Source organism: Juglans microcarpa x Juglans regia, chromosome 2D, assembly GCF_004785595.1.
Source record: "Juglans microcarpa x Juglans regia isolate MS1-56 chromosome 2D, Jm3101_v1.0, whole genome shotgun sequence".
Lineage (NCBI taxonomy): Eukaryota > Viridiplantae > Streptophyta > Magnoliopsida > Fagales > Juglandaceae > Juglans > Juglans microcarpa x Juglans regia.
Window position 1 is genome coordinate 31,161,093 of NC_054596.1, and position 26,844 is coordinate 31,187,936.

Consider the following 26,844-nt stretch of genomic DNA (forward strand, 5'->3'; position numbering starts at 1 on the left):
TGAAAACTTGATCTCATGAGAAATATGTGCTGATTGCAAGTGAATATGGGCAATCTTATTACCAAACCCGAGATAGGTTGGAGAGAAATTAAGGAAAGGAAAAATCGATTCGAAAAGCAGACCTCTTCTCAATATTCAACACACTAATTTGGAAGAAAACGGAAACCCAAAACACAAGAAAACGGAGCAACAGCAATCCCTTTAAAGACGAGCATCTCGGAATAACAAAGATGGCGCCAGAACTTCTAGTCTCAACTTCTGAGAAACCGAAGATTCCTACTCTCCAGCAGAAACGTCAACCAAGAATGGGAAAGATTCGGGTTATGTGCTCGAGTGGAACAGTATCTGCTGTGTTTTTCTTCAGCTCAGGATGGTTGAATTCATTGCGAGGTAGGACAATGAGTTGGCCTCTGCCATGACTTTTCTCAAGAATCCAGCCAGAATTTGCAACGTGGTGCTCAAGGAATTTGTCCAAGGACAGACCTTCAATGTTGATAGCCTGCAAGATCGACCAGGAATAACAAGTTTTACATAGAAAGATAAATATATAAAGCAGCAACGCAAGACACCTAATAATCCCCACAGAAAAGAAAGACTAAATAAAAGAACAAATATCAAATTCAAGGATTAAATCACACATCATTGTCAGGTTACATTTAGGGGTGATAAACGGTAGGTCCGGTCCGGACCGGACCGGACCGAGATTGAGACCGGTTGGTCTCGGTACATATTTTAGAAGACCGAAAAGTTTCGGTCCGGTCCCGGTCTAGGGTTTTTCCACCCTAGACCGGACTGGACCGAATAAAAAATAAAAATAAAAAATATATTTTATATATATTATTTATATAATAATTGTACAATTTATTATGTAATTTTCATCTAACCTATCACTATTAACAATATAAAATTTTAAATATGTTATTAACAATTGTTAATATTCTATCAATTAACTAATATATAATATCAATTAGCTAATTATATAGTAATTATATAAATTAATAATGTAATTTTCATCTAATTTATTATCATTGACTATATAAAATATTTTTTTATTAAGTTAGTTACATAATCCACATTAATAAGTCACTTAATTTTAAACTAGTATTTTAAATAATTTTTTTACTAATTGATTTAAAAAATAAAAAATAATAATAATAATTAGGCTGGACCGAACGGACCAATAGCTACCGGTCCCTATGGGTGTTCGGTCCGGGAAAATGGACCGAAAATGTTCCATCGCCAGACCAAACTGACTGATTTGCACCCTTAGTTACATTGTTAGATTCAAGCCTTATATATACATACATATATATATATTAAAAGAGTTTGGAACCTTCGACTTATAGTAGAAAAACCTCACTTAAAGGAAGGCCGGGGGGGGGGATTGTGGTTACAGAGCTAAAGGCCCAAACAAAAGGAAAAGACTCCAAAAGAATTCGGGTACACTATCAAGCTAACAAAAAATAAAATAAAATCGGGAGCACTATTGGCATAAGTAATGAAGTCCCCATTTATCCGTACACGAAAGACCACGAAGGCTGCTCTGTCCAAATCCATTTCCTTGAAAATCCATAGCACGTCCTTTGGCCCCCTCTTTAACCAAATAGTCAACCGCCATATTTGCTTCTCTGAAAACATGGCAAACATGTGCATTTAGTGACCGAGTGAGGGCCTGTGCTTCCTCCCAAGTCACATGCGTTCCAGTTCTTGCACACTTTCGAAAGAAGCCAATCCACCACTACACTAGATATAGACTCAACTAGGAAGTCTCTCAACCCGAGCTAGCGACACAACTTGAGGCCATCAAGGAGTTAGTAGAAAGGGCCCGACATTCAGCGATGGTGTTAGTAGCAGTCCCATAATAGTGCGCAAAACCAGCCACAACATGTCCCTGGTCATCCCAGATGATTCCCCCCCCCCCCCCCCCCCCCCGAGGCCCGAAGAGACCTTGGATTGCCATTAGACCCTCCATCCACATTTAATTTTACGGTCCCACGCCCGAGTCGAGACCACACTATAGGTTGCGGTGGTTTAGATGATATCGGAGAGATAGGGAAATTAAGATCCTGCAAAACTGATTGATCTCTCGAGCCTAGCTTCTTGAACGACCAAAGGGTACCTAAGACTTCCATGAGGTGGCTTTTAACCATGCAGATGACAGCCCTCCAATCATGAACACCATCCATACGTGCTGCGCAACGTGCTCGCCAAAGAGCCCAGGTAATAAGGATGGGGGTGATGCCGCGTAACAGGCCTACTTGAAAGGAGGAGGACACCCGTAGCCACCACACGTTTAGAACTCCCTGCCAACAACATATCTGAGGTAGCTGAATGCCAAAAGAAGCAACAAAAAAATTTCATACCTTCCTCACCCCTTCCCCATCACACAACACATGGTCCAGTGTCTCCATTTGAGGGGCTTCACGGCAATTACATTTGGACACTACGAGGATGCCAAGCTATTTTATCGACTCATCGAGAGGAAGCTTCCTAGCCCTCCAACATACAAAAGGCATCTTATTTGGCACGTGAGGTTGCCAAAGCCATTTCCTCCACTGACAAGGGTTACCATGCTTTTGAATCAGCTGCCAAGCCGACTTGGTGCTAAATAAACCCTCTGCATTGGGCTTCCATACATGGATATCCTTGCCTTCACGCAGCCAAATATGAGAAAGACATCTTCTCCACCATACCATCATCTACCAGCGCCCATAAGGTCTGGAAATCCCAGCCTGATGAGTTTAACAAGGAGCGAACCTGAAGGCCCGAATCACCCACCACTGTTTTGTGTCCGCAATGGCTCCATCCCCCAACCAGTTATCGAACCAGAAATTTATCTCCCCTCTGCATACTAGGTATCTCGTGTTGCCTAGCACATGTGGCATAACTCACATGATACCTTTCCAAAAACTGGAGCCCCGTGTGCCATTTAGAAGCATAGAAAAATGCGAGTTGCCAACATATTTTGCATTGAAAAAATCTGACCAGAGCTGCCAGTAAGAAGTTTCCATGCAAACTTCATTAGGAGAGAAGTTTGCACTACCGAGAGATCACGAATGCCCAAGCCGCCCTCTTCCACTAGCAAACAGATCTTGCGCCAAGACACCCATTTCCATTTTTTTGTTTCCATTCTGGATCCCCAAAGGAAATTTGAGAAGATCGACTTAATGGTTGTGAGGACTCCTTTTGGAAAGTTCATCACCAAAAGCATATGGATAGGCATGCTATTCAAAACATGCATTATAAGAGTTACTTTTCCCCCGAATGATAGAAGCTTGCTCTTCCAACTGGCTAGTTTCTTTTGAAGCTTGGTAATCAAGGGGTCAAACAAACGTGTGGTGAGCCACCCCACGTGCAGAGGAACCCCCAGATAATTGCAAGGCCACGTCCCCTCCTCAAAGCTGGTTAAGTGCATCATTTCTAGTTTCTAGGAATGAGTGTAATTATAGGGGGAAAAAATTAAGGATTTAGTTGGACTTACAAGTTGGCCGGGAATGCTTTCGAATTTGTGAAGTAGCCGAATGAGGTTACAGATTGACGGCTTTCCACTATTTGAAAAAAGAAGAAGGTCATCGGCATACAGCAGGTGACTAATCATGGTACCGGGGGGGTTAAAAGGCTTTATTTTCCCCAATTGGAATTCTTGATGAAGTATGCATGAGAGAAGTTCTTCCGATAAAATAAAAAGATACAGGGACAAAGGATCGCCTAAGACCATGAGACGACTTAAAGAATCCATTAGAACCATTTAGCATCACAAAGTACACAATGAGGAGATGCAATTAAAGATGAGGGCTCTCCACTTGTCCGAAAAGCCCAACCTCCTCAACACTTCCATCAAAAAAGCCAAGTCACCTGGTCATAAGCTTTGGCCATATCGATTTTAATCATGACATCTTCCCCCCCGGTCTTCCAATTCATTCCATGTACCAGATCCAGTGCGAGCGCAATATTATCAAAAATACTATGTCTACGGAGAAAGGCCGCCTGTTCAGCAGAGATAATACCCCCAAACAGCGGTGCCATGCAAAAACCCCACGACCACAATCTGGAAAGTAAAATGCAATTTCCCCCCCCCCCCCCCCTGGTATTTCGACTCAAGCCTTATATGAGCGGGTCATTAGGCAATAGAATAACAAAAGTAAAATGCAATGAAAACCCCACGACCACAATCTGGAAAATCATCATAAATTAGTGTCCTCAAATTACACATCCTACCGCACATAGCCTTTAGATATTCGTTCTCTGTTATTATGCTGAAATATATTTGATTCTCATCCAGGCATTGATTCCTCAACAACACAAGCACTATACCATGCAGGTATGAGCTGGCAATCAGACCATGTCCTAGAAATAGAAATGACATAGCACAGTAAGGAAACAATATCAAGGGCCTACCTCAGCAAGCACAGCTCTGGGAACCTTCTGATAAGTCACGGAAAGGACATGAATTGCATAGGCTTGGATTTCTTGCTCAAAACCTGCATTTTGTTTTCTTGTGAGCATTAATGATCATACAAGCAGAAAACAATAGATGAACGGATAGAAAACAGCAACATAAACATAAGAACAAGAGACGAAAGCAATTTAAATTGAGCAGCAGAAAGTCGGAATAATGAGCCATGAGCCATTTGAGCAACACAAACAGGAGCTCAAACTTTGCTAACACAAGCTTTAATCAACAATGGTATATCTAGCCAAAAGGTGACAACACTAACCACAGAATCAGTTTATATATATGCGTATGATCGCATCATACGATTCTGATACCATCAGTTGGACTAACATACTCAACGAACAGCCAGAAATCCTCACAAAGGTTTTAGAACTTCATAAGAATGGCAACAGTGCATTGCAATTAACTATTATAAAGAGGCATACCATCAGATTATCCAAATCTATAACCCTATGAACAGTGTAATATCAGGAATCACATTCTCGTATGAGAGTGGCCCCATATCGTCTTCATTATTCTATAATCTAAAGGTAGAAAGTGATTATTCTACCAAAGACACCATCCTTGATAAATGGAACAATCATATTGCTTCAACTGGATAGAAAATCCAAATAGTATATACCACGAACATACACCGACAATTCACTGCATCAACAATTCACTGCATCAAAAATCATTACTACCTGGCACAGCTTCAACTATGTGACGATTCTTAGCTGCTTCATCCCAGAACTGACGGAATCTTCCTGTCTGCAAACAAAGTAGGTGAGTTCTTATAATATGAATGGCACAGATGAGTCAAGAAACACAAACCAAAAATACATACCTCCAAGTAGTGTGAGAGAACAATAAGGGTCTTGAACTGCTCCTCCATTTGCTAACTCAATCAAATGAAAGAAGGAAAACTTTTACCAACAACAGCTATGAGGAATCTAATTGTTAAAACTCAAATCTAGCGAAAGAAAATTTAATCAAATAACATATTTTTTATGCTTCCATTGAGAGGCTTACGAAAACAGAAGAATTAAAGTACTTATCAAAAAAGAAATTACGAAGTGTTCAGTTAGAATATCAGAAAACCCATATCACCTAATATATACATAAATCTCTAGTTTAATCTAACTCTGAACACCAGAAAGTTATAGTAGATGATCAAACACGCCTAAAATAAGCGTGAATTTTTTAGTGCCATATTGAGTAAGTGCTACTGATGGCGGAAAGCACAATAATGAATAGAAAATATTTGAAATGGAGAGAGAGAGACAGAGAGAGAGAGTTACCACTCGTTCTGGAATCAAAAAGAGACACAAGCTAAAATCTGGAGCCGGCATTGCCATGAGTGCCTTAACCAAGATGCGGGACACAATTTGGGTACTCATCCGCTCTGGCTCAAACTGCACAAAACGCAAAGCTTTTTTCTTTTTTGAAGCATAACAAAACCAATCATATATGTATGTATGCATGCATTTAATAGCACTTCTCCTAACCTGATAAAGGCGAAGAAGGCAGAGATTTGCTGCAAGGCTGTACGTTTTCGACGATACCTGGTATTTATTTTTTTAAAGAAAAACAAGATTACATGATAAATACCATCATTCTTTGATTCATAACGATGAGATTGAAATGCTTTAATTCGTTTTTATTAATTGTTCTAAAAAGAAGAATGAAGTGAAAGAGAGTTAAAGAGGAAACCTGGTCGTTAACGTAGTTCTCGAGATCGGGAAGGATGTCGGGATTGTACGGGTTCACAGCCACCAGCTGCTCCACCGTGTACTGCTGCACCTCCCTCTCTCTCTCCCTTCCCATTTTTTTTCCTTTTTCGTTTAGGATTTTCGTATGGCGTCCCCTCAGTCTCAAAAACCCTAAATCAAAATTATTAATCAGAGATTAATACTGTGAGAGAGAGGGAGTAGGAATCGAACTTTGTTTTTTCGGATTCCGAGAAACCATATGACCCGACCGGGACTGAAATTTCGACCCGACTCGATATGAAACGGCCCGGAAAACAAAAACCTTATGTCGCATAAGCCTTGGCCCAAATCGAAAAATTAGTTGGACCCGATCAGAACCAACCAAATAGGTAGATTCGTTTGAATTCAAAATTCACCTCAACTCATCTCATCTAATCTCATCATTATAATTTTTACAAATTTTCATACAAAATATAATAAACAATTCAACTTTTATTCTACTATTCACAAACTATCTAAACTCATCTTTGAAACGACTCCTGACTCCATTTGAATGAAGAAACACTCTCAATTTATTTCATCTCATCTCATCATTATAATTTTCTCAAATTTTTATACAAAATATAATAAACAATTCAACTTTTATTCTACTATTCACAAACTATCTAAACTCATCTTTGAAACGACTCCTGACTCCATTTGAATGAAGAAACACTCTCAATTTATTTCATCTCATCTCATCATTATAATTTTCTCAAATTTTTATACAAAATATAATAAATAATTCAACATTTTCAAATTTTAAAAAAATAATAATATTAAAAAATAATATTTTAACAATATTTTATTCAACTTATCTAAAAACATCTCATCTCATCTCATTATCCAAACCAACCCTGAATCTGATTCGTAATCAGTCCAGTATCGATTTTTAAAAGTCAAAACTGGTACGATAATAATTTTTATATTTTGAGAACCGAACCAAAATATATATTTTTAATTTTTTATATTATATATAAAGATTTTATACATAATTTTTTATATTATAACATATATTATATGCTAAATTATTAATTTTTCAGAAAATTAATATTAAGTTATAAATATGAAGTTACTTTTGATAAGTTAATCTTACTAATAAGTTCGACACTATTTATATTATACTAGTCTAGTTAGAGACTAATGAATTAATAAATGTTAATAATAAATATTAAATTCTAACAATTAAATTTAATATTGAAGAAATTATAATGCTAAACGTATGTAGTACCATACGTATAAACGGTAAATTGAAATAATCAGACTCAAACCAAAAAAATCGAAAGTTTGAGTTTCAATGATGAACTGGTCCATATCAGTTCTCAAATTTTCAAAATTGGTGTATACTGATTTGGTTCCAAAATTTATCTAAAACTGGACCATTTACACCCTACAAATCACTTATCAAGTAATGTACTCAAACCCAACCCTTGGACTTCCTTTAGGTAACTCTCCCTCTCTCTTTCATAAATGTTAAATTAGCGACATAAGATCTTATGAAATTAGTAAAATTTGAATTTCATATAAAGTTAGGAAATACACACGATAGAATTAGTGCCACAGAAGCATAATCTAGAATCACGTGGCGCCATGGTAACGTGGCAATTTGATGGTATAGCAATAGATAAAATCATGGGCTGTGCAAGCGTCGTGTATTTCTTTTAAAAATGTGTAAGGTATATCATTAAAAAATTATTTTTTTATGTGAGTCACATATTTACTCACTTTTTCAAAAAGAATGCATGACATTTACAATGATCTATCACGACAGATGTCATTCCTCTTGATGGTATGGCATGTCAATGTGGCATTCTTATTCCAATTTAGATGCTTATGTGACAGGTTTGGAGAGTGAGAATTATCCAGCTTGCATCAATTAGGTTTCATGTCATTTGTGTAATAACTCAGTCTAATATTAATAGGTATAGAATAAGGATAATTTTATTTAACCTAATTTAGATTTAATGGGGCATTATGGGTAAACTCAGAGACTATAATTTATGAAAAAGTCTTATTGGAAGCGAGTTCGCGCACCGATGCTGACATGTAAGGCAATGAATTTTTAATTAGGCCCAAAAATTTGTTTTAAGGCTTGTTAAGGTTTAGTAAATGACTTTGGATGACTCTAATGTACCAATATTTTTGGAAAGCTCAATTGAGGTTTATAGTGTAATTTTAAATAGGTTACGAGCTCAATATTTATTATGGTAGATTATGAAATTTTATTGTACTCAATAATTCAATTAAAGCCCATTTAATAGTCATTGAGCAAGTAAGCCCACATTTATTAGATAATAGGCTCAAGGAATTATTTAAAAGTCCAAAAGTATTTTTTGGACAACTTGACTTACTTTGGACTTAAATCCGATTAATTAGAATTTGTTACTCTACTTGGCCTACAAAATTATAGGGAAGTCTTGGAATTCGGTTAGACCTATTAAATAATCAAACCCACTTACCAAGCCCAAAGAGATCTTTAAAAGTCCACAAAATAGGCCCAATAAGAAAACCCTAACACCCATGGGCTAAGCCTATAAAAATAGACCTAATTTATGTATGTACATATATGGGTAGGAACCAGCTTAAGACCAAAACCCATTAAAAAGCTCAAGCTCATTTCCCATCAAACCCGTATTAAACTCCCCCATGTATTATTACATGATGAACCTTCATCTACTAGTACTCCCTAGGGTTGTTGTTGTAACCTCCATAGCCTCCTCTCCAACAAGACAGCCTCGAACATCCACCAACTCCTCTATGTACCACCGTTTAACTTTTGTAAAATATTGTACAAAATACACACACCAACGATGATAAATAAAGTAAAAACAATCACAATCAAGTACACAAAGCACAATATACATGGTTCGGCAAATTACATATATCCACAGAGCTACATAAATCTTATTAACTAGAGGAGATTACAATCACTCAATCTCAATTCACACTCTCTAGCGGTTTTTGCTCTCTCACACAATATGCACTCACTTGACAATTGTTCTCTCTCAAAATATACTTAAGGTCATGCAAGACATGTCTAATATGATATATTTATAGCAAACGGTGTTGAAAACTCTAGTTTAACAAAATCAGTGTTCTTTGCTTGAGCGGCGTGTCGAGCGCGCCTCAAGCGAACAGCCAAATCAACATTGGCTCGAGCAGGATGTCGAGCGAGACTCAAGTGAACACTAGGGTTCGTGTCTCGCTCGAGCGGAGTGTCGAGCGGGACTCAAGCAAACTCTTGGACTTGAACTTCGCTCGAGCGCACTTTCAACAAACATATTTTTCAACTCTAAAACCAGCTCTACATACACCCCAACAATCTCCCACTTGGAGACTGGGTCTTCACATGCCAGCCATTGTTTCCATCCAAGCTCTATCATCTCTGCAGCTCATAGCTGGCGTCTTCAAGCTAGAAGACGCATTGAAGTCAAGCCCAACTTCAATCTTTTACGTACATAGCCCTTAGTCAGCATATTCACTAGGCGACTCACAACTCACACTGCACTAGGAGTATCTAGTTTTGCACCGATCTTGGCAACCTTAGCCAACTTTCTCGGCCTTTCATGAGGAACGACAAAGCTGACTCCCTTTGGCTTCCTCACATGTTTCGCACGATCAAGCTTGCATTTTTGCACTCTTATATTTCCCTGCACATCATTGGACCCTGACATTAAATACAACGAGTTAGATCTCTTACCATGCGCTAGAACCAGCATACTCTTGGTGATCTTCCAAGCTTCTCCAGAGAACGCTACTACAAAACCACTGTCATCAAGCTGTCCCACAGAGATTAGGTTTTTCTTTAGATCTGGAATATGTCTGATTTACTGTAAAGTCCACATGCTCCTGTTTGGGAGTGTGATGTGCACATCATCTACTCCCACTACATCCATTGCCTCTCCATCAGCCGCATACATCTTTCCAAAATCACCAACAACATAATTTTACATAATTTCTCGATATGAGGTGATATGAAACGAAGACCTTGAATCCAACACCCAATCATCAATCGGACTGTGCACTACAAGAAGTAAGGCATCATGAATTTCTTCTGCATTCATAGCATCATCCTTAGCACTTTCTTGACTCCTGCAGTTTCTCCTGATGTGGCCTAGCTTGCCACAACTCCAGCATGTGATCTACTATCCAGATCTCATCTTGCTCTTCTCTCTGCTCTTGTAGTTTGACCTATCATATCCTCTGCCCCGATTGTCAACAATTAGGGCTGATGCCTGATGCAGAACCTAAGAACTCACCCGAGTGTCTCCTATGTACCTCTTCAGCAAGGACCATGTCACGTATGTCATCTAGTTCAATTTCGTCTTGCCAGCTGAACTACTCAAGTCATCCTCATGGCTTCCCAACTATTTGACAGGATGCCAACAGAATCAACGCTCTGATCTAATCATCAAACTCAATCTCTACATAAAACAATTGATTTGTGATCGTATTGAATTCATTCAAGTGTTGGGCTACAAATATACATTCCTACATCTTCAGATTGAAAAATTTCTTTATCAAGTGCACCTTATTCGCAGACGACTTTTCATACATACCTGACAAAGTCTCCATGAGATCCACCATGGTTCTCTCTTTATTGGCATTGTGTGCCACTGTTCTGGACAAGGTCAGCCAAACAAGCCCTAGAACATGTCGATCTAACAGGGTCCACTCAGCATAATCCATGCTCTTCAGCTTCTTTCCCAATAGTGGAAGGTGGAGCCTCTTCCCATAGAGATAGTTCTCGATCTGCATCTTTCAGTACCCAAAATCAGTACCGTCGAACTTCTCGATCCAGGGTGCGATCACTTTATCTCCAGCCATCATTCTTCTTCAGATCCGACCTTGGCTCTTGATACCAGTTGTTGTGAAATGATGTGCAATATACACATACCAACGATGACAAATAAAGTAAAAGCAATAACAATCAAGTACACGACGCACAATATATGTGGTTCGGCAAATTACCTATGTCCACAAAGCTGCAGAAATCTTATTAATCAGAGGAGATTACAATCAGTCAATCTCAACTCACACTCTCTAGGGCTTTTTGCTCTCTCACACAATATGCACTCACTAGACAATTGTCATTTTTCAAAATATGCTTAAGGTCGTGTAAGACATGTCTAATATGATATATTTATAGCGAACGGCGCTGGAAACCCTAATATGGTAAAATCAGCGTTATTCACTTGAGCAGCATGTCGAGCGCGCCTCGAGTGAACAACCAAATCAATATTGACTCGAGCGGAGTGCCGAGTGGGATTCGAGTAAACACTAGGGTTTGCATCTCGCTCGAGAGGAGTGTCGAGCGGGACTCGAGCGAACTCTCAGACTTGAACTTCGCTCGAGCAGTATGTCGAGCAAACTTCGCTCAAGCCCACTTTCAGCAAATACCTTTTTCAACTCCAAAACTAATCTCCACATACACTCCAACACTAACCTTTCCTCAAACATCAAAACTTTGCCTCAAGCACAATCACAGCCATCTGATCTGCAAGCTATTGCAAACACATACAGATGCAACAAGTCGCAACCCAACTCTAGCTAGCCATCTCAATGGTAACCATTTGTCGGTCAATCCAGTGCCCAAAGTTCCCCCCACCCCTCCTCTCATGTTCCACTTCCCACTATCATCCACCTGCACCAACGTCGTTCAATTAGTGGACTACCAAAACCACCATAGTATCAACTTGCCCCTACGTTTCCAAGAGACCTTCATGCCTTAGACTCAAACTTAATTTTACCTCCCAATGGCCCCCTGGTGTTGTACACGTTGCAACTGCTAGCTGCTCTCTATTCTTCCATAGGAAACTTTAGGAGAAACACATAGAGAGCATGTGTTTTGAACAACTGACACAGAGTAACCAAGTCCACACCAAGTTACACCATGCAAATGAGCACCACCTGATATGAACCCGTGGGAATGGAATCTTTTGAACCCACAATCAATTTGAAAACTCACCCAAGAGAACCAAAATCAAGCTAATGGAAAATTTAGACTCTTTGAGAAACTCATTTCAAGAATCTAGATTATATGAAAATCTAGACCGGTTAAAAAACCTGTCTCAAGAACCTAAATTATAAGGAAGAACGCCACAAAGGTTGTGATTTACTTCTGATCAATTAAAAAGTTCATTCAAGAATAAGAGGAGATAAACTCAACTCACAATGCATAAATTCATCAAATTTCATAAATTAATTAAAATGAGGCTACGAAGAGTATTTAAACTAAAATCTAATTAAAATCCTAACCAAAATAAAGTCATTTTTTCCAAAAATACCCCTAAATAAATAGTGTCGTGGTTACAGTAACTCAGCTACAATAACTTCTTAAAACCCTAGTTCAACAAAATAAAATATATGTGGGTCAAGCATCCTTAAGTCCGATTATTCTTGACTAATTCTTATAACTAATAAAATAAACCCCTTTAATGAAATAAACAAGTCCGAGGCTTTCAATTACATAAACATAATAATAGGCCCTAATTTATGTTGCACTCTTCCATAGCTTGTATCACGTAGGTGATCACTGGATTTCCTTCTCTCAAGTCCATCTTGAATATTCGGTTCTTGCTAGACTCGTTCCAAGTGGATTGCATCAATACTTGCATTGATTCCTTGTACTTCTTAGCTCTCAATCTTGTGATTACCCCATTTGAAGCTTGCAACGGATCTTTAAGACTTGATCCACCTTGGTGTCCATCACCACCTTTAGAAGCTTACACCACCAAGTATGCACTATCACAAATGTGTTTTCTGACCAAGCAACTCTGCCTAGGCCAGCAGTTGGTTGCATGGTGAGGACTAGTTGCATGGTGAGGACTAGCCTCTTGCACCATGGAAGACCCTCCACTGGAAAACAACCTCATGGCACGCCCCAATTGTAGCACTACAACCCCTTTGGACATCCATCATGCGAACTCACACACACACACACACACTCTCTCTCTCTCTCTCTTGTTAGAAAATGAAGAATGAACGTGTTGGTGTTTTTGCAAAATGGCGATAATCTCATTAGGGAGTTTGTCCTATGTGTTGGTGTTTAACTGAGGAAATTAAGTACTTGAATTGTGTACAAATGGTCTTTATTTATAGATCATAAGGCACTGGTTGGCGAAAGGGTACAACCATTGTTAAGGGACACTATCATTTGACTAAAACGGTTGTTTCTCTTGACACTTACTCAACCAACACCTCACATGGAAACTGTAACACACGTCCTTGTGGTAGGACTTTAGAAAATAATTTTAAAAAATGAGACGGAAGTTACTGAACCTTTTAAAACTTTTTTCCTTCTCTTCCCAGGATATAAAAGATTTTATAGTTAAAATTTAAAACTTACATTTATAAACCTAAGAAAGAGTTTTACAGCAGAATTCATTTAATTAAAATACAAATCCTTTTACGAAATATGATTTAATAAGTTACATAAAATGTCTAGACTTCAAGGGAGCTATAATGATAACATAATATTGTGTTTGTTGATTTCAGCGGTGCTATATACAAGAATTAAGAATACCAAAAGGTCCTTTTCTGGTTGTCGAATGAGGATGTATATAAGTCTGTCAAAAAAAAAAAAAAAAAATGAGGATGTATATGTCGTTGCTTTCTTGGACTATTCTGCCGAACGAACTCGGGGGTGGCAGGCAATTGGCAAAAGACCGTACGTATTTCACCCTCACATGCACAATAACCTTTGTGGATCCACGGAGAGCTAGGGTTCCCAAAGTAACCCTTTTGTAATGTTTATAGTTTTTTTTATTTGTCATTACCTTTTGAAAATGAGAAATATTTTAATCACAAATGACTATTTATAAAATTATTTTTATTACAAAATATATTTTTGTATCTATAACACTTCTCTTTAAAAAAAAAAAATTCTCACCCACGAACCCAATAATATAATATGGGTCGAGGTAATAGAAGACAAGAGCAAAATATCACAAGACCAGTGAAGTCAAAGCCACAAACTCCCTCATATGCGTGGCCCAGCTCAAAGTCCTCGCAAACAAGGCTATTCCATATTTGTACCATCAGTCTTCTTCTGCTAGACTGGAGTGCTACTATATTTTGTGTTCTCCAGCAGTAAAAAATAAAAAAACTTTTCCAAGATTGATTGACCTTGTCTCTGTTCTTTGGGTTTATTATTCTTAACGAAGCATCCAAATTGAAGTAATTTCAACTCGATGCAATATATGACTTGTTTAAACCTAAACTAGGTGGGTTTGGATACACAAAACATCTCATCTCATCTTGTCTCGTTTCATTATTACAACTTTCTCAAATTCTCATACAAAAATATAATAAACAATTTAATATTTTTAAATTATAAAATAAAAATAATACTAAAAATTTATATTTTAACAATATTTTATTCAACTTTTAACAAAACATCTCATCTCATCTGTGCTGTATATCCAAACCCACCCTAGTTAAGGCGATTGGCTATCCATCAGATCCAGATTTTTCATTACAAGCGTCCCCTAACTTTTACTGTACAAATCCTTTACTGGCTATATAGAATAATTTGAGCAAGTGCCTCTCTCTCTCTCTCTCTCTCTTTAGTCTCTGGACAAAATTTTGAATCTGTTTTGTGATGGCTAGAGATAACAATACAGTGAGTTGTTTGTTTCCTACCCCTTGTAATAACTTCATTTATGGATTAGAAGCTACGCTGGGTGCATACCATGCAAGCTTACTTGACCAAAATGCTTCTAGACTAATATTAGAAATATTAGGTGTAGTTGGACCAAAAAGAGTGTTTTGTTACAGATTTAAGAGATTTGAAATCAAATTCCAGCCCATCCATGTCTTCTTATCAGAAGGGTATACGAAATTTAGCTCAAACATCTCCTTACTAACATGCTCACCAGATTCGCAGAAGCCAACCAACTTTGCAACAATTTCAGCACTCTCTTTTACATGCTGCATGTTATGAGGGTCTGTCCACAATTTGTTCACCAATTGCAATCTCCTTTGTTTTCCGCCAGGAGGTATTTCCCATTTTGTATAAAGCATTTCTCTTTCCTCTACTGTTAGTTTGGAATTCACCCTCTTTGCTAGATATTCCCTTTCTTGCTTAAGAGCCTTGATACTGCATTCAACACCATGAAACAAATGGTAAGGAGTTGTGAGGAATTAATTGTATAATGAACAAGTCGTCAACTACTTGTATCAGTTGTAAGTTCATCTAACTCAATCTCCTTGTACAAAGTTTGATATATTATACAATTAGGAGGCATTGGTACTAATGCTTGAAGTACCTTGCTGAAACTGAGCCTGCAGGTTCATCGCCTAGAAGTGCAGGACTTGCATTTCCAAGCTCTGCAAAGTGCAGCTCCAACCATGTCAATCTTCTAAGTTCAACCTCTATATATATCTCATCAGCAGGGTCTCCCCTAAATAACAAGTAAAATTGAGTGCGGTGCAGAATTGAAACATGACACAAATGCCATAACATGACAATTTGCTTTCTCTCATCCTCAAACTTTAAGTGCCATGGCTTTGGGGGAGTCTGATCAATTATATTTGGTTCATCAGCTCCAGCCGCATTCTCCAGCTCCAATACCTACATAAAATATGGAATGAAAGCAAAAGGTGAGGTACTCTCACTCTGTGTTGGTTGAACATAATAGAAAAATCACAACCTATAAAAGATTTCATATTCTAGCATAAAGAGCGAGTCAAAGTATTTATTATACTGGTCATCCAATATCCAAAAATGATAATAATTCTTCGCACTTTTAGAAACTGTGCAAGTTCTACTCTCCCTGTAGGCACGGGATACCCACCCGCGAAGGAGGAGAGTTGAGGACCGAATGCCTTCAACCTTTCATTGGACACAAACACCCAAAAGTACAAACTAATCATCCATGCGCAAGATCTTAACACTAATCATCCTACACTTTTTGTTGGCTGGTTTTGTAAAAGCCCACCTGACTCAAGTTTTATCTAGTGAACTATTCACCGATGTATGCTTAGACTAATATTTTCATGACAAACATAAGATTGGAAGGGGTTTTCAGAACCCCACAGTTTCCTTTGTGAAACCAAACATCAGGAAAATTAGAATAAATAGTTTTTATGGAAGTGTGAAATCTAGGTGTATAGGTTTCAGGTTTTGTTGGTTTTATTAATAAATATTTTTTGTGCTCCATCTTTGGTTGGTGAAACTCTTCCTGAATGTTTTCTCCTGTGGACATACCTCACATTGGGGGAGCCACATAAATATCGCATTCTCATGTGGATTACTTTGTGGAATTTACTAAGATTGTGATATATTCCATCGCAAAATCCATAGAAGATGATCAGGCCAAGCAATTTTGAGATTAAAGGCTGGAAAATAAACATTTGCCTAGTAGATATAAGAGGCTAATCGATGCAATGGTAACTAGTATAGCTTAATGAGTCGTACGTCTATGAAATATAAATTACATCTTACATGTAGAGTAAAATTTTTAATTCTAAGGTAAATTGAGACATATAAATGATTTTTTACCTGGCAAACCAGAAGCTGCTTTTGATATTGTAGCTTTGCCACCCGTTCTTTTAACTCAGTAACATAAGCTTGAATGCTCCGAATATTCTCCTCAGCAGCGTTTTTGAACATCCTCTGCATTTTCTTCACATTAACTGAATTCGATTGCTGTGTAACTGGAGTTCCCTCCCTTGATGGGACACAGTTACCGTGTCCTTCACTCTTTATTGGAGTTAGTTTACAAGGCATGGGGAATGTATCACTACTAGGCAAAACATCATTATTCTCAGGGGCTTTGTTTTCTGTCTCAGATTCCATCATCTTATTAGAAGAGGACAGAGGTGAACATGGCGATCGAATTATGTTTTGCATATTTGCATTGTTGCTCACGGTGAAAGGAAGAAATTTCTTCATTTTGGATTGGGTCTTGCACTTAGGAGTCTCCTTGCTACTAGCAAAAGATGAAACCAGCCTGTCTATAGATTCCTGAACATTCTCAAGCTTCTTTTCCAAAGATTCAATGGTGCTTCCTTGGCACTTCAATCGATTTATTTCTTCCATCAGGTTGGTCTTATCTCCAATCACAATTTCTTCAGGAATGGAGCTAACCACTTGCATGTCCTTTATTTCCGACAGCAGTTTTGCAATGGTTTCAGCGGCTTCTCCACTCCCTATTCTATGTGAAGCAACCTCCTTATGCAGTACTTCAAGGGCCCGGTTTGCTTCCTCACCAAGCTGCTTCTGCCGCTGCTCAAGCTTTCTTATTTCATGCACGAGCATGGATTGATCTGTTGAAGTAACTGATTGCCTCAACATTGCCTGGCTTCCAATTGCATTTCTTGGCCCAGTTACCGGGCTAGATTTATCAGAAACTGAGTCGTTCTCACCAGGGAAAGCAAGACACCTAACAACTTGACAAGAAGGCCCGCATTGCCTTAACCCCTGTGTGGTTTTTCTTTTTGATAAGTAATGAGTCAAATATAATTAAAGATGAAATGTTTATATGAGATAAAGATAAAAATATAATTAAAAGTGTATAACAGTGATCACTGTCGTACCTTTTGAGCCTTGTGTGATTTTCTTTCCAGTTCAAGTTGGGAATGAGCAATGTCTCTCTGGCGCTTAAGCTCTTCCATCTCTCTCTCCATCTAGGAAATGTAATTTTCATTACAGTTAGATTACATTGATTGATGATAGTCACTTTGTTTTCAATTTTCAACTCCTCCCCCTCTTTTTCATTGTCCTTTTGGTTGATAAAAGACTAGTAGAATATACATTTCTTTATCAATCTAATGCTCAAAAACTGGAGCCCTTTAGGTCAAAGACCAACTCAAATGCATCTAAACAAGATTATTCCACTAGTGCCCAGTATATCATCGTGCATGTTGAATTTATGGCCTAGGATTAAAAGGAGGAAAGCATTTATGTCGCCGCATCCCTTTAGTTGGGGTAATATGGCTTTATTGAGTTAAGTTCGGTTGAATCACACTTTTATGAAGCCATTTACTTACAAAAGTTATGTGGCTACAAAGGCACCACGATTAAGCTAGGTCATTTAGAACATATATGCAGAAAACAGCGCGTCCAAGACTTCTATAGATATACTAGAAACTTAAAAAACTCATGTTGTGGAAGTTACAAATTATCAATTACTCAAAAAGAAAAGGTATACCTGTTGTATTTTTAAGTCCTTCTCCAGCAGTAAAGACCTCAAACACGAAGATGAAGAAGGCTCAGGACTCCGTAACTCTGCTTCAAGTCTGGCCACTTCCTTCTGCAAATGCTTCACCAGTGTCTTGTCTGAAACAACCTAAACCGAAATCCAGTGGGATAATTAGGCTGTTTTGACTGTTGCAGGTACTTTGTAAGTATGCAGGATAACACAATCACCATAATAACCAAGATCCCAAGCACTATATTAATCTAGTCGCATGACAAGATCAAAAGATCTACACAAATAATTTCATTTAGAAAGATATATTATACACGCAAGTATGCTTTAGAATCAATATATAAACAAATACAACCATACATTGTTTTGTTTTCCTTATAAGCAAGATCTTGAATAAGGGCACCCACGGCCCGCATGGTACACAACTAACATGACCTATTTACTATATTATTACTTGTGAATCAGAAGGTAAGAAAAAGAGCCTCAGACATTGCGAAACAAATACTTGAAATTTTTCTTTCCTTCTAGAAATAATTAACTCAAAACAGCTTGTTAGTTCATGTGATGGACTCGATATTGCCAAAGTAACAAGTTCTCAGTAACAATTGCAGGAAACATACAAAACAGTAACTAGCTAGATACATGAACACATACATACATCCAATAATGCGTATGTTAATTCCAATTTGTGAAAAAAAAAACGTAGCACTGGGTTCCCAAATAATTATTCTTGAATACTTCATCCTAAAATAAAAATCTTGGATCAGAAACACTATTATCAATAAAAAGTAGATAGGCTAAGTCAAATGACCTTCATTCTATGTCAGAGGCAAGCATGAGTTTTAATGAGAATCTTCTTTATTGTTGTCGTTTTTATTATTCTTATTCTAGTTATTATTTTGAAAATAATGAGGATAGTTGAGAAAATGTTGGGGAGTAAATGTTTTCTATTTCTAGAAGGAAAATTATTAGTGCAATCCTAGGTCGTGCAAGCCACGTGTAGTCCTAATAGCCTAATGTCCTTAGTTGTGATTCTTCCTTAAAGTAGCTTCCTGATTCTTCCTAATCTTATCTCCTTCATGGTAAATATGATCTAGATTTCTTTAAGCAAGAGAACCGAACTTCTGGCAAGTTATATGATCTTACTCATCCTAAGTTTCCAATAGCCTTGTCAGCCTCACTCAACCTATAATGAAGCAAGTTATTGAGAAACACTCCTTTATAGCAGATTCAATATATGAACTTCAGTTAGCTGTTATGAAAAACACTCCTTTATAATAATGTCACTAGACATTCAGGACAGATAACAGAGTAATTACTATAAAATACAGAAGTAGAAGTATGGTTTGCTAATTATCATACCATGTTTATTTGGGCATTATTGGTAACTTCCTTTGCGCTAGTTGCAAATGAGAGTGTATTCCTCGTTTGCTCCACATGACTTAAAGCTGGACTCATGGTACAAATAATTGCTGTCCGAGCATTTCCCCCAAGTGAAGACTGCAATATTCGTGTGAGTTTTGAATCCCGGTATGGTACATGGCCACTCCTTTTGCCACCACTGAAACCAGAAAAACCAATATGGCATATAATTACATGCAGTTGAATTTCATATATCAAGATACATTTAAGGTCCAAGACTTTTCCATGGGTCAACATAGATATTTATTGATAGGCAAATTTTTTACAACTCTCAGCTTCCAAATCCTGTAATATTCATTCATCAGAAACTTCTACTGAGTCATTCCACTGATTTGATTTGTTAAAGACTCGTAAGTTTATCTCTCCAGTTTGGTTGTCACCAAATGTTTCTGGCATCAATATCATACAGAAGAAAAATTGTACAAGGATGAGCTGAATTGTTACCGGCCCCTAGTATATTCATTATTCATTCGTATATATATAGAAGTAGCAGTTACATAGCCATTCTAGAGAATGGTAGCTGGTGAGGACAGTCGGTAGGGACATCACATCCAGGTTATCTTCTTGAAGGTACACCTTATACTAGTAATGTAACAGAGTTTCATGAGCATCATGGTAATAGTTTTGCACACAATAGCAAGCAACTTGATTCAACTAGAATTAACAAAAATTGAATTAAAACTACTTCTTTTTTTTTTTGGGAATGTCACAACATAACACTAAGACAAACTTATGAAACTGAGGTTCCAACTGTATTAGAATGTGATGCTTCCATGTTTGCACTTTCTTACCTTAGCTTCCTGATCACTGTTGTGAGTGTCAGCAAGCTACGGTTGATGTGACTGCCTTCCTTCAATCTTGTGCCATCTGCATTTGTTTGGGAGGCACGTTCACTTCCAGCAAGGTCCACAAGATTCTGCAATGTTCCATAACTCCGATCAACATAACTGAGCAACTCTTTACCGTTAAGAAGCCAAAACATTGGATAGCAAACAACCATACCAAACTTGCTATGAAAGACTTTACACGGCCTGAACTTTCCCGAAGGCTACTCTTTATTGTCTGAAAGAAAAAAGTAAAATATTCCAGTCTCATGCATTATTTATAGTAGGATGGAAAAAATCATACAAGGAATACAATAGATAGACATACCAGCCTGAATATTTGATGAGATCTTGAGCTTTTATCATTTAGAGCAGTTTCCCCCACCTGCCTTTGAGCTGCACCCACAAACGGAATTGGTATAAGATTGTACAAGACATTAAAGACAATACAAAAATTATCTTAGTAAATGGGAGAAAAGAGGAAAAGGTCAGGCTAGTAGCTAAAGGCTTGCAGTAGGATTTATCTATCTTTACCTTATTCAGATTCATGCGTTGAATACAAGGAAAAGAAAAGAAATTTGGTATTGAAAATTGTAGGTGAGTTTATTCCAGTAACTATCAGAGCAAGATCCAATGCTGGATGATATGAAAATCTCATTTAATAAAACCACTAAACGTAGAAAAATGTACAGCTCTGCCAACAGACTGATCAGTCATAATACAAAACCCAAAGATATGCATCGTGGACGTTGATGTGAATTGAAGTATGAAACCTGATAAAGATATGCATCTTGGACGTGATGGAGTTAAAGTAGGAAACCTTAAAGTGAATAATTAATGTAAAGTCATGATCACCTTCACAAATGCCAATTAAATGGCGTAAATGTTGGCCATCCTTAACAACTTCCTCAACAAGTTTTTCCACGACAGTCCCTTTCTGCGTGTTTCACAACAACAGAAACAAGAATAGGGTTTCAGTAAAAACGTTATAAATTCATATAACTTTATTCATAGGAAAATATTCTTGCAAGTACCTCAGGATCATCCAGAAGCCGAAGGGAACCAGATTCGCGATTCAGAAGGTCTATAACAGCCTCATTATAGATCTCCAAAGCAGAAGCACTCAAAACAAAATCCCTCTCTGGATGCTGTGAAACAACTCACACATGTGGAGCAAACATAAATGCAACTTGAAAAAAAAAAATCAAATGATCTAAAGTTTTCCCCTCACAAGACAAAGGGAATCCCAGAAGTACTACAACTGCTTTTGCTACGAATTAAACTTACAATTCTGATGTGTTCAAAGATGTCCCTGACGGCATTTTCAGTAATTCCTCTCATCGTATATGTCTTACCACTGCTGGTCTGCCCATATGCAAAAATTGTCGCTGCAAGGGAAAAAGGAATTTTGTACTTAGAGTAGGCCAAAAGCACCAGTTATCACAAGGGAAACATAACTAAAACTGCAAGTTGCTGGCTAGATATGCGGTATATAGTTACCATTCATTCCAGTAAGTGCGGATAAAGCAACATCCTTAGCGCCTTCTTCATAAACCTTCTGAGTTGAGCATGTAAGATCAAAAACTTTATCTGTCACGTAAAATACAGTAAATAAAGCTTCAATTTCTCTCAAAAACCTAAAAGGACCAATTTTACCGTCCAAAGGGACACTCTATCATGTACTTATTGTGACTCAATTGCAAAAAATGAGCGTTTACAGTTTAAAAGGTTCTTAAAAATATTCTCCAATTAACAAAGTTCAACATTTAATTTAAAAAAACCAGAGAATCACAAGAAGAATAGGCAGTTTCCATATAACATATACCAAAGGAGTATGTGGTTGCAGTGCGCTCATGATTTGGGTTCTTGAATACAATAGTACGATCATCGATGCAATCCCAAGCAATGAGATCATACATTGCTTGCTCCTTCCGGCTCAGCGGCCTCATCCGAACAGTGACTAATATTTTCTCCTCACGAACTTTTGGACCACCAGGGGTGCATGACAGGGTCCTTTGTATCTTAGACAACGGCGTGGCTGGTGTCCCAACCATCTTGTCCATAACTGGTCTCCACTGTACAAAATTGGTCAACTTATACGTAGAGGATGAAACACTCTAAAACAGAGTAAAAGCATTCAGAATGATCATATCATTATTTCTATATAGTCATTGCAAATAGCAACATCACTCTTATCAGTAAGTTATTTTTTCACTGGTAAGTTCTATGTTCACCTAGTGGGTCTTGAATTTACGATGTCACCCTCCAACTTGTTCTTAAAAGTAAAAGAGGTGTCATTTGAGCTATAACTCTTTGGCATTGATAGTATAAAGTCCATTATAGGTAGACCCACTAAATTATCACCATATAATATCCAATGTTGTGAATAAACATGGCCCATGGTTGTAATTCATCATCTGATTTTTTAATGCAGTATTAACAAGAATCATATGGGACACAAATCGACCCCAAGAGAGAAACTAGGGTTTCTCGGACAAACTAGTTAGATTTCCTCAATTCTTTCCCCCAGATATGCAAGTGATTCCCCCGGCCCCCCAAAAAAAATCCTAAACTCTGCGAGTCTCACGCATGGCATAATCAGCAACAATTTAAAGCCTGAAGGAGGACCTATCAATCAATGCGCCTGAAAAATGGTTTAAAAAGATGAAAGAATACGGTAAAGAAAGCAGAAGCTTTTATAAGTATTCAAACTCCAAAGGACCGCTCTTCTTGATTTCTTTCTTTACCAGGAAAAAAAAAAAAAAGGCAATCCAACAAAAAGCACCTGAAGTGAAGAAAGGAGAAAATAAAAAAAGAACTCTCAAGTGAAGAAAATAGAGAAATGATAACTCACAGAGAAATCTTTGATTCCTCCAAAGTGCTCTAACAATGCCAGACAATCTAGTTGCCCCCGCCGGAAGAAAGAACGCCGATTTTAAGTCGAAAGCGGTACGAATATTTTTGTCAGGGTTTTGTGAGAGGACTCTGTAAAATCACTCAACCAGTGATCCACGAGAGAAGGAGAGAGAGGTCAGAAGAGATTCTTTGTCCAGCATGTGGCCGTGAGGTTGAAGTAGAGAGAGAGAGAGAGAAGATTTCAAAGAATGTAACTGTTAACGGCTAGTTCCGCTTTCTTCCTTCTTTTTCTTATTTATTTTTTTGATATTTCGTTGTTATCCTCCGATCACGTCTGTGCATGCCCGCTCCTGAAAAGTTGCGAATTTGAATTAATTTCGTGGGTCCACTCTGAACAAAAATCCAATAACGTTTTCCCGCTGGGCCCTTCAGGCTTTCTGGGCCAAGTTTTCTTCTCACAAAACCCAATTAACTTGTCAGCCATTACTAAGGATTCAGTCCACACAGGTACCTCCTCCGTATCAATTATTTTTTCATGAAAAAGTCTATTTACAACCGATCAGGGGAACCGCGGAGGCACCACGTCCCACGTGACCAGTTGTTTTAAGGAAAAAAAAATATCTTAAATTGAATAACAATGACTCGAATAACTTCAAAATGATCCAAGCATAAACCCACATCTAAAATGGAAGTACACGCGATTTAGAGCAATTAGATGAAGAAGAAATTATCTGAGAACCAGTAACCCAGAGAAAGTGATGCGTTAATAACAATTTGAATATTTCCAGAGGAAAAGGAAAATGAGAAGGGAAATGAAAGGATGTGTGAAGAGGAAAGACTGACAAGCTTGGATTGAGAAGAGCAAAGGAAAATAGAAGAAAAAGAAATAAAAAGGGGCAATGGCCTATGCTTTTGATGCTTTTCCTTATCCTTGAAAAAGAAACGAAAAGTGTAGTCTGCAAATGAAGAAAAAAAAAATCTGTGTGAACCTTTGTTGCCGTAATGGTCTGCTATCGATCGAAGAAGAAAAATAGAAAATATTATTTGCTTCAAAGCATGGTCTGCTACACCGAAGGAAGAAGAAAAATTTGTGTTAACCTTTGTTGCCACAGTGGTCTGCAACTCCACCGAAGAAGAAGAAGAAGAAGAAGAAGAATATAAAATCTTCAAAATGTAGTCTGCTACCGAAGGAAGAAGAAAAAATATAACTTTGTCCTTTTCTGCTTTTGCCTTTTTACTTTTTGTTTTTTTTTTTTACTTATTTTTTTCTTCCACGTAAGTTTTGCCCCGTACAGCCGATTGCATCTTGTTTACGCAAGCCGGTTGTACGAAACAAAACTGTTTCTTCATCCACTGCCAAATTAGGCACTCACAAGGAGGGAGAGATTATAATAAAGGCAGTTGCCATTTCTATTCATACTTATGTAATGAGTTGTTTCATGCTTCCTTTGAGCCTATATCATGAGCTTGAAGGGATGATGGCTAGATTTTGATGGGGTCAACGAAGCAATGAGAAAAAAATACATTGGTTGAGTTGGCAAAAGTTGTATGTGTCTAAATTCAGAGGGGGTATGGGGTTCAAGAAGTTGCATGCTTTTAATATGTCTCTATTAGCTAAACAATGATGGAGACTATTGCATAATGAAAATTTTTTACTGCAGAAAACTTTAAGGCAAAATATTTCCCAAATGTTTCCTTTTTTTAGTCAAAATTGGGTGTAAACCCCTCATATGTATAGAGGGGGATTTATGAAAGCAAGAAATGGCTTAAAGAAGGTTGCATGTTTAGAGCAAGGTCAGGTGAGCAGGTTCGAATTTGGAAGGATTCTTGAGTTCCAGGATTCAGTATTTTAAAACCTGAGATTCATGGAAATGGGCAGGTGGATGTTGATGAGGATGCTACAGTTGCTACTATTGTGGATCCCTCAAATAGTTCTTGGAAAATAAAATATGTTTGACCTCTCTTCAACCCAATGGTAGCTGGCAATATATTCAAGATAAGATTATCTGCACTGCTAGTTAGTGATAAGTGGATATAGGGTGTGGAATCTAATGGCAGGTTTTCTGTTAGAAGTGCTTATAAGTTTATCCAATCTCATAATGCTAGCATTTGTGGTGAAAGTTCAACTATGATGCAAGATAAGAAGTTGTGGAAATGGTTGTGCAGATGAAAATGCCTAGAAAAATTAAAACATTTGCTTGGAAGGCATGCAAGGATATACTCCCAACACTTACTAATATGAGGAAGAAAAAAGTAGTGGTGTCAGATGGTTGTTGTTTTTGTATGGAACCTGTTAAAGATGTCTCTCATGCTCTATTGCACTGTCCCCCCATCCAAGCATTATGGAAGAGGTACCTTCCTTTCCTACAGACCTTTTCGATTTCTATGAACTTTTTGGATACAGTTAGGTCTGTTTTGCAATTTGGTACAAAATATAAATTCACTTTGTTGTTTTTGCTGAGTTGGGGTATTTGATTTAGACGTAATAAAATGCAAATGAAAAAAGCTACACAATCTCCCACTATTCACACAACCTCCACACATCAGCCCATGTGGCTTTTTTTTTTTAAACGTTAAAACGGTGCTACATTTTTCCATTTGAAATCAATTTCCCAGAACCCCCCGTGTTACATCATCCCGCGTCTTCCCTCCCCCCCGGTGTACATAATATCCTCAAGCCTTCTAAGCCCATCTCTTCTCCCTCATTTCTTTCATCGTACTCTCCCTCAACCCATCTCTTCTCCCTCATAGATGCCCATCTCTTCTCTCTCACCCCTGAAACCCTAGAAATGTGATTTTTTCCTCCTCAACGAAGACCCCATCTCCCTCACCCCCTTCTGTCCCTCTCACTGAGCCCTCTTTGTAAGGATCTCATGCTAACCCCAGCCATCTCTCTCGCTCTCAAACTCTGGAAGGTGGCTGTTTTTAGTGTAGAATATTGTTGCATTGTTAATTTTTTTGACTGTTTTTTGCTTTATTTCGCGAATCAACTTGTGTGGCTGACTTATGTTATATGAGGCATATTTAGATTTCAGAGAGCGAAATCAATAATCGTAGACCCGGGGTATTATATGACAAAGAAAGCAGACATTTTTTGGTCACGCAGGGGAGAAGTATGCCTACAACATTCAAACTCTTCACAGGTGCGAAGTTCCCGTCATATGTTTTGTGTTTGTTCATGCCTTCTATATTAATTACAGAATACCACTCTACTTAATCCCCTTTAGTAAAACTATTTTAGCAATCAATAATTTTGCTTCATCTTCTTGGGTATTGGTTCACAAGCTTTTTAAATGAGGAATTCTCTTACAGTATTGTTAATGACCAAACCTGCTTGGGAATCAAATAATTGGTTTGTAATAGATAGTAATGTTACGTCATGGAATGAGCTTAATTGGTTG

At 37.8% G+C, this 26,844-nt stretch overlaps 2 protein-coding genes across 2 annotated transcripts; both read right to left on the reverse strand.

Annotated features, from left to right (window-relative positions):
• Positions 1 to 111: 111 nt before the first annotated feature.
• On the reverse strand, positions 112 to 6,498 carry LOC121250651 (eukaryotic translation initiation factor 3 subunit K-like). Its single transcript, XM_041149834.1, has 7 exons — positions 6,149 to 6,498; positions 5,944 to 6,000; positions 5,737 to 5,850; positions 5,283 to 5,333; positions 5,140 to 5,206; positions 4,399 to 4,481; positions 112 to 499 (listed from the first exon to the last, which is right to left on the reverse strand). The coding sequence occupies exons 1-7, from the start codon at positions 6,260 to 6,262 to the stop codon at positions 296 to 298; spliced, it is 690 nt and encodes a 229-aa protein (XP_041005768.1). The 5' UTR covers positions 6,263 to 6,498; the 3' UTR covers positions 112 to 295.
• Positions 6,499 to 14,912: 8,414 nt separating this feature from the next.
• LOC121251124 (kinesin-like protein NACK2) lies at positions 14,913 to 23,718 on the reverse strand. Its single transcript, XM_041150449.1, has 15 exons — positions 23,442 to 23,718; positions 22,413 to 22,662; positions 22,088 to 22,177; positions 21,875 to 21,975; positions 21,622 to 21,735; positions 21,443 to 21,524; positions 20,916 to 20,983; positions 20,766 to 20,825; positions 20,555 to 20,679; positions 19,704 to 19,902; positions 18,342 to 18,479; positions 17,728 to 17,817; positions 16,691 to 17,611; positions 15,456 to 15,760; positions 14,913 to 15,286 (listed from the first exon to the last, which is right to left on the reverse strand). The coding sequence occupies exons 2-15, from the start codon at positions 22,648 to 22,650 to the stop codon at positions 14,959 to 14,961; spliced, it is 2,859 nt and encodes a 952-aa protein (XP_041006383.1). The 5' UTR covers positions 22,651 to 22,662; positions 23,442 to 23,718; the 3' UTR covers positions 14,913 to 14,958.
• Positions 23,719 to 26,844: the final 3,126 nt, after the last annotated feature.

What these genes read in the sequence shown, in the direction of transcription:
- LOC121250651 (XM_041149834.1), bottom strand. Translation starts at nt 6,262, where the DNA reads ATGGGAAGGGAGAGAGAGAGGGAGGTGCAGCAGTACACGGTGGAGCAG. An exon ending in GCCTTCTTCGCCTTTATCAG is followed by an intron (nt 5,851 to 5,943) that starts GTTAGGAGAAGT and finishes CGTTTTGTGCAG; the next exon opens with TTTGAGCCAGAGCGGATGAG. An exon ending in TTCTCTCACACTACTTGGAG is followed by an intron (nt 5,207 to 5,282) that starts GTATGTATTTTT and finishes CTTTGTTTGCAG; the next exon opens with ACAGGAAGATTCCGTCAGTT.
- LOC121251124 (XM_041150449.1), bottom strand. Translation starts at nt 22,650, where the DNA reads ATGGACAAGATGGTTGGGACACCAGCCACGCCGTTGTCTAAGATACAA. An exon ending in TCTTTGAACACATCAGAATT is followed by an intron (nt 21,736 to 21,874) that starts GTAAGTTTAATT and finishes GTTGTTTCACAG; the next exon opens with CATCCAGAGAGGGATTTTGT. An exon ending in ACAGTGATCAGGAAGCTAAG is followed by an intron (nt 19,903 to 20,554) that starts GTAAGAAAGTGC and finishes TTCTGGTTTCAG; the next exon opens with TGGTGGCAAAAGGAGTGGCC.